This window comes from Nanorana parkeri, unplaced genomic scaffold, assembly GCF_000935625.1.
Source record: "Nanorana parkeri isolate BGI_ZX_2015 unplaced genomic scaffold, ASM93562v1 scaffold790, whole genome shotgun sequence".
Taxonomy (NCBI): domain Eukaryota; kingdom Metazoa; phylum Chordata; class Amphibia; order Anura; family Dicroglossidae; genus Nanorana; species Nanorana parkeri.
The window spans coordinates 12,849-20,876 of record NW_017307058.1 but is presented as its reverse complement, the minus strand read 5'-3'; the positions used below and the strand labels follow the sequence as shown (position 1 = coordinate 20,876).

At 46.1% G+C, this 8,028-nt stretch overlaps 1 protein-coding gene across 1 annotated transcript in view; it reads left to right on the top strand.

Annotated features, from left to right (window-relative positions):
• The window catches only part of LOC108793914 (5-hydroxytryptamine receptor 3A-like), a 23,349-nt gene that overhangs the window by 4,978 nt on the left and 10,343 nt on the right, over positions 1-8,028 (top strand). The window contains exon 2 of the mRNA XM_018564870.1: positions 7,070-7,114. Within this exon, the coding sequence (XP_018420372.1) occupies positions 7,070-7,114 (45 nt within the window). The remainder of the gene's footprint in view (positions 1-7,069; positions 7,115-8,028) is intronic.

The following is an 8,028-nucleotide window of genomic DNA, read 5'->3' as shown; positions in this document are numbered from 1 at the left end:
AGGGGCCCTATGCTTTTTTTTTTCCTTGGCATTTGGGGTCCCCCCTGGAATTTCTACCAGAACTAACAAGTCTGGTATGAATTGGGAAGGGAATTACACACTGTTTTTTATGTTAATGTTTAACAACAAAAAATGTATTCAGAATCACAGACATAAAAAATTTCAAATGCATACAAATGTCCAAAATTTTGAAAAATTCATACGAATGTCAATTTGGAACAAAACGAATCGCACATATCTAATAAGAAATTATAAAGAGTCTTTGGGGTTGATTTACTAACCTTTTAAACACACCACGAACGTGTATACACCTCTGTAGTGTGTTCCCTCCCAGCATGATCTATGGGAGGAATCGAAACACCTTTGTAGTGTGTACACACCCAGAAGGTGTGTTGTGGAAAGCCCTGCAATGAATTGCAAGGTAATGTGGTGTAAATTAGCTCTATGTTATGTTGCTTGCGTTGATGAATGCAGGAATGTAAATGCATGAGCTAACCATTTTTGTCTAAACTGTGAAGCAGCATTATATATGCATCATGTGCATGATTTTTCCATATATGGCATTAGTGGAAATATGCTTTTAGAGACTTTTTGGTTGATAAATACGTTTTGCTGTGTGAAAATCACACACACCTGGTGTGTGTGTGTGTGTTTAGGTTAGTAAATCACCCCCTTTGTATCAGTGTTTGTGGAGCCTCTGTGATCCTCCAACCGTGACAGATTATAACATTCCTAGGGGCTGCTCCTCACAGGGATTGAGCATTCCAGCAGCAGATGTGAGCAAACACATAATACAGACGCCACCTCTATGTGAAGAACCATTTATTCAATGTGAAATTAAAAACAAATTTAGACTTCCGGTTCCGGCGCCCATGTGAGGAGCAGCGGGAAGACGGCGCTCCCCCTCAATACAGCGTACCAATATATAAAACCGGCTCCAACGGCCCCCCCGATCCACCCCGCTGCTCAAGGAGGTTGCGTGCAGGGTATGGACCGCTTCCTGGCAGCGAAAGTGCCGCGATCCCGCTCTCGCTCCCGCTCACGGGACACGGCTCGAGCAGCCTGTGCAGCCAAGATGGCGGACGCTGCTGACAGGCAGAGCCGCCGCAGCCCTTCACCGGCCTCCTCACAGGAAGATAGGGATGAGGACCCATCCCATGCCCGCATTGCCACACCAGTAGCTAAACTGCTGAAGCCTACCATAAAGGCAGCGGTGGAAGCAGCAATTCAAGCGGGGCTCTCCCAGATGAGGAAGGACATATCTGCCCAGGCCAGATCTATCTCTGAGGCAGAGGAGGATGGTCTAATGGAGGATGGTCTAATGGAAGTACAAGCGAAGCTCTCCCTCCATGATCAGACACAGCAATCCATGCAGGCCAAGATCGATGATCTGGAGAACCGCTCGAGAAGAAACAATCTCAGGATTGTTGGTCTGCCGGAAACATATAAGCCTATGGTATTGGGTAAGATATGCGCCACAGACCTGTCAGAAGCACTAGGGGTGAGAACGCCATGCCTAGTGGAAAGGGCACATTGCATAGGACCCTCCAGAGAGGATGGTGCCTCCCCTCGCCCAATGATTGTGCGATACCTCAACTACGCGGATAGAGTGGAGGTGCTACACAAATTTCGCGCAAACAAAGCTTTGGAGGTGGATGGTCATCGACTATTGCTTTTTGCTGATTACTCAGCGGAAGTAGCCAAGAAATGTAAAGCATTCAATGAAATCTGTTCCACCCTGGTACAACACCAGATCAGATTCACGCTAGCTTATCCAGCTACACTCTATATCACCTCAACTTCGGGCCAGAGAATGTCTTTCCACGACCCATCAGAGGCTCTGCTCGCCCTGAACCGCCTATCAAAAGATACGGGATCTCCCTCCAAACCGCCACGTCCCACGAGGTCACCATACAAGCCCCCAAAATCCCTCAAGAAACAAAATGGGACGCCACGAAAATACCGCAAACGCTGAACAGGCCGCTAGTCAGAGTGACCCGTCTATGGTTAAGTATCACCCTTGATGTACCTTGCCACGCTTAAACAGCCATGTTTATGTTATGGAACAATACGGGGACATTTGTCGCTCCCCACTAGCTGTTGACATAGGAAGGTGATATTTATTTTTGTTTTTCATGTCCTCTTAATAGACCATGGGAGACGGCCGTGGGGCATAGCAGACGAATTCTCTATCATGTGTGCTGTGCAGGGGATATGAAGTTGGAACGCATTCCCCACACTGCATCATTGGGAAATTGAGAAGTCAGTGAAATTGTTGGTTATGTGTTATGTTTTAGATAATGTTTTGTTGAACAATGTTATACTTATCGCAGGAATATTTGCATACTCTTTCTGTACGTCCGATCTGCTCCTGAAGGGGGCGGTTATGTGCTGCTGTGTCTCCATAGATATTTTTTTCGGCTCAGGGTTCCTCACGTATACTCACTGTGTATCCTCTATCCTCCGACCAAACTATTTTAAGCCATTTAAGCCATCATCTCAAAATAGCCAAATATCTGAAAACGTTCTATGAAAGTTATTTCCTGGAACGTTAAAGGACTGCGTTCCCCTCAGAAGCGCAATATGGTGCTTTGCCACCTGAAGCGCCTGAAGGCGGATGTAGCATTATTGCAAGAGACGCATTTACAGGAGGGAGACTTGGCACGCCTTCGTAAACTCTGGGTGGGTGAAGTAGTGGGATCCCCTTCAGATGGTCGCAAGGCAGGGGTGGCGATCCTTTTTCATAAGAATCTTCAATACTCGATTTCGGGCATAGAGGGGGATGAGGAAGGTAGACTTCTTACGGTGACCCTGGCCATGGGCACATACACCTTGGCTATAACTAATGTATACTTCCAAAATTCGCCATCTGGAGCTGACTTCCAACACCTGACAAAGTGGCTCTCAAAAACTACTACGCCTCTACACCTGATAGGGGGCGATTTCAATGCCACGGTGTCGCTGGTGGAAGACCGGAGCTGGATTGCAGGTCCCATGCCCAAAACCAGACGCCATGAGCTCACTCGACAATCTAGGCTGGCCACTATGCTCGAAGCTCTCCATCTACAAGATATTTGGCGCATGGCTCACCCCCTGGACAATGAGTTCACTCACATGTCCTTAGTTCATGATAGCATGGTGCGCCTAGACTATTTATTTTGCTCATCGGACCTATTGCCCCGAGCCACTGAATCAGAAATACATGACATAGTAATCTCGGATCATGCACCCATCTCGCTCTCGATTCACGATGCCCCGCGAGTTACTAATGCACGCATGTGGCGTTTTCCCTCTTATCTAAGTTCACAGGACAACTTCCGCCAATTCCTGATTTCCTCATGGAGAGATTACTCATCCTACAAGAACCAACATGTATCCCAGCCAACCCTATTCTGGGAAACAGCAAAGGCTTACATGAGGGGGAAAATAATGGCCTATGTAGCGGCTTACAAAAAACGCACTATGCAAGGTTACATGACAGCGAGTATAGCGCTGCGCGAGGCGAGACGGGTGCTAGTATCGGATGCCTCTGCCCTAAACCGTACGGCATGGACAAATGCCAAGACGCAATTCGATTTGTGGGCACATAGCCAGGAGCAATCCAGCTCCTCCCATTACGCACTGCAGCTCCACAAGTTTGGAAATAAAGCGGGCAAACTCTTAGCCAGACTGGCGAAGGGCCGCTTTCGTCCCACTCACATCCCCAGCCTCCAACAGCTGACAGGTATCTTGACTCAGGACCCGTTACAAATAAATAAAATACTGGAAAATTTTGATAGAACCCTTTATTCTGCGGACACATTTGACAATGCGGCGGCAGACCGCTTCCTGTCCTCAGTGAAATTACCAAGCCTATCCCAGGACCAACTGCATTGTATGAATGCAGACATATCTCAGGAGGAAATAGCCTCGGTCATCAAAGGCCTAGGCGCGGGCAAGGCCCTGGGGCCTGATGGGTATACAGCAGAGTTCTTTAAAATCCTACAGACGGAGATTGTGGATCCTCTACACTCCATGTACTCTTCGGTGTGGGGAGGCTCCATGTATCCGGTGACGGGAAAAGAGGCATACATAAAACTGCTACCCAAGGAGGGAAAAGATCCTACGGATCCCAGCTCGTATAGACCTATATCGCTTCTAAACATAGATGCCAAGATCCTCTCTAAAATAGTGGCAAACAGACTGGCTGATATCCTACCAACCCTGATTCAGCCATCGCAGGTGGGCTTAGTCAAAGGTCGCTCGGGAGTGACAAACATAGTACGTAAAGTACTTGTGGCACTGGAGCAGGCCCGTTCTAACCCATTATTGGAGTCTGCCATCATCACCCTTGACGCCGAGAAAGCGTTTGACAATGTACACCTGAGATGGTTATTCAGGGTACTGACAGAATTTGGCTTTAGGGGAAGATTAGTCACCTTCTTTGAACAAATGTACACCTCCCCGATTGCAAGGATACTGACCCAGGCGGCATTGTCAAGCCCTTTTATCTTGGAAAAGGGAACAAGACAGGGCTGCCCTCTGTCCCCCCTACTGTTCAACCTATCCCTAGAACCGCTAGCAGCTCACATCACGCACTCAGACGCTTTCCATGGGATTAAGGTGGGCAAAGTGGAGCTTCGATTGGCAATGTTTGCTGATGATGTCCTGCTGTTCACTTCCCGCCCAAATGAAGACGTCTTAGCCACTAGAACTCTGTTAGACCACTTTAAAACATTCTCAGGACTCCGGATAAACTTCCTGAAAAGCGAAATCCTCCCCCTGTCAGGGACAATTTGGATAGATGGACAGGGAGTCATGAGGGTGGCACAGCAGCACATAACTTATCTGGGTATAAAGGTGGGAAAGACTCCTTCTTCTCTTTACCGTCTCAACTACCCCCCACTCATACAAAAAATTTGCAAGGAACTGGACATGTGGAGGGACCTTCCCTTATCACTCTTCGGGAGAATTCACCTCATTAAAATGATGAGTTTTGCAAGGTTGTTATACCCCCTGCAAACTCTCCCCTTACTGTTAAAGACTACCGATATCTCGTGCCTAAACAAAGCCATGTTGACGTTCATTTGGCAAGCGAAAAGGCCGAGAATTTCTTTCAAGAAACTCTGGCTCCCGAAGGGTGAGGGGGGAACGAACCTCCCGAATATCAAATTATACAATATGGCTTGTTTACTCCGTCATGCACTAGACTGGTTATCCGGAAGTGAAGTTTATTCGAATACCAAGCTGGAGACGGAGTTAATCAACCCATGGGATCTTAGGGCGGTACTCCACTGCAAACTCTCCTCCCTACCCCAGCGCATTCGACACATTTCTCTGATTAGGGACACAATTACTGTGTGGCGAGAGATTAGGAAAGCTCTTAAACTCCCTTTATGCGTGTCCTCACACTGTCCCATCATGGGGCACCCCTCATTTGTTCAAGGCTTAGATTACTCAGCATTCCACAAATGGAAGGAAAAGGGCCTCTATTACTGGAAACAATTATTTGATCCTCAAACATTCGGCCCTTACTCTTTCAAGGACCTGATACAACAATATCGTATCCCCCCCAGGACTTTCTACACTACCTACAGCTAAAGACCACATGGCGCAGTCTCAAGGGAACGCCGAGATCTTTTTTTTCATCATCATTTCTAGACGTACTTGTATCAAACAAATCGTATTCTATATCGGAGCTATACCCAAAACTACAGACACTATTTCTACCTCCCCTTTCAGGGTCAAGTGTGAAAGGATGGTCTAGAGACTTTGATGAACCAGATTTATTACCTAAAATCCTTGAGGGATATACCAAGACGAGATCACTAATTACTAACAAAATTTGGAGGGAGACCCAATTTAAAATCATACATCGAGCCTACGTACCTTACTTCATTCCAGCAACAACGTCCTCCTCACCGAGCCAACCAACATCCATATGTCCTAAATGTGGAATCCAACGCCCGACCTTACATCATTGCTTCTGGGGTGTCCAGAGATATCAAACTTTTGGAACCAAGTTCTTGTATATGTCAATACTATTGTTTCATGGAAACCAGAACTGGAGTACTCATTGTGTCTCTTTGGTTACCTGGACCTTTCTGCCAACCATCGAGCTCAGACCAAATATAAAGGGTTGGATTGGATGCACATCTGTCTCCTGGTGGCTAGGAGATGCCTCATGAGACACTGGAACGCCCCATCAGCCCCCAAGGTTCAGGAAATCATCAAGGACTTGACGGCATTAATGGCCAAGGAAAGACTAGAGGCCGAAATGCACAAAGATAAACAGGCCTCATCCTTCTTCAAGAGATGGAAACATTTAATTGTGAAAACTTTAACGGTAATGGAAATAACCCAACTGGTCAAGCCCTTTAGATATACTAAATGGTATTTAGAAGCAGATGTGTCGAATGTTCTGGGGAGTTTGCGGCTGGCGCAGGATTAGCTTACCCACTAACGGCAAGAGTCTCGGTCTAGCTTCAGCTCCTAATAGAGCCGGTAACTCCACAGGGTTTGGGCCTGATATGCAGTTGTTTGACAGGGGAACGGACAGCACAGGTACTCGAAAGCATCTTACTTGTATGATGTATAATAGATACGGACATGCACACTTATGTAACCTGCTGAAAGTATGTTTGTTTCATTTTCTTTTGAAGTTTTATATGAAAAAATCAAATAAAATTTGTTTGAAAAAAAAAATGTAAATACTCACAAATGCATGATTTAAAACGCCTTGAAATACATAAACGTCTGCTGCAATGCTACCAAAAGCAATTAGGCCAATCCACTCCCTGCATAGCTGACTGCAGCCACCGGTCACAACTGTCCTAATGTCTAATTAGAAGTTGCAGGTAGGGTTGTAAAAGCACACGTCAAAATAAAGTTTAGATCTGGTTACAAGCGGGTTCAAAAGTGTGTTGAGGGTTGCAAGTCATGGGTACAGGTCATATGCAAATCTACAGACACAGACTCATACAGATATCTAGATTAAAGTGCAAGTGGTTTCATTTAAATATTTTCGCAAATTTGGGTCACCTCTTTCCTCCATCATGTAAAATGCTTTCTACAATTTGTTTTTGTACAGGATGAAAAGTTACAGATATTGACAACGTTGATGGACTTTGAAATGGTAAGAGGATGGTAACTGTTGAAGGACATTTATTCAGTATGAAAACAGCTTGAAGGAATGAACTGACATTTGTGATGGAAAGGATATACCAATGACACTCCAATTCATAGTAAAGAGCCTTTCCTCCTCCAAACTGACCTAAACAGGTTGTTCTGCTCTGTTCTGCATGCGGAAAATGTGAAAATTCACCTTGTGCTACATGAAATGCATCACCAGAGACATCTTCACTAGCTGATACGGCAAGCAAGGGTCCCAGTGTAAAACCTAACACCTGCCTCATGCTGGCCATGCAATTTTAGTGCTCATTCACACAGGGATGCACATCCATAGAGCATTCACACCAGTACAGAGACCTGCTCCTGGAAGAGACAGGTGCAGCATGTAATTGCATGCAGCCACCTGTACATCCCTATGGGAGAATGCGGCTGCACGCAGGTACATGCTGACCTGAACCTTCACTTCTGTGCACTCCACATGCACACACTTGGACACTGCACCTGTCCCTCCAGAGTGCAGGCCTCTGCATGGGCATGCAAGCTGTATGGATGTGCAGGGCACTGTGAATGAGCCTTAAAAGTGTATGGCCAGCATGAGGCAGGTGTCAACTTTTGCACTTGGGACCTTGCTTTCCGTGCTGAGCTAGTGTAGTTGTCTCTGGTAATGCATTTCATTTGTAGAGGCTTTTTTTTCTGGTTAGTAAGTGAAGTTCATCAAAGGACAGGAAGGCTTTGCGCTAGGAATAGGAGTGTCATCGTTATTGCCTTTTCTCGTTCAAGCTGTAGGACTGATCAAGAGAAATCGCTTCCTCATCCCGGCTAAACAGCATAGATGGACAAATCTTCCCTGTTGGCTATTGTAATTCTGATGGCGGGTGCCTACTTTAAGCAAAACTAAAAAAAAAAACAGTTTGTACA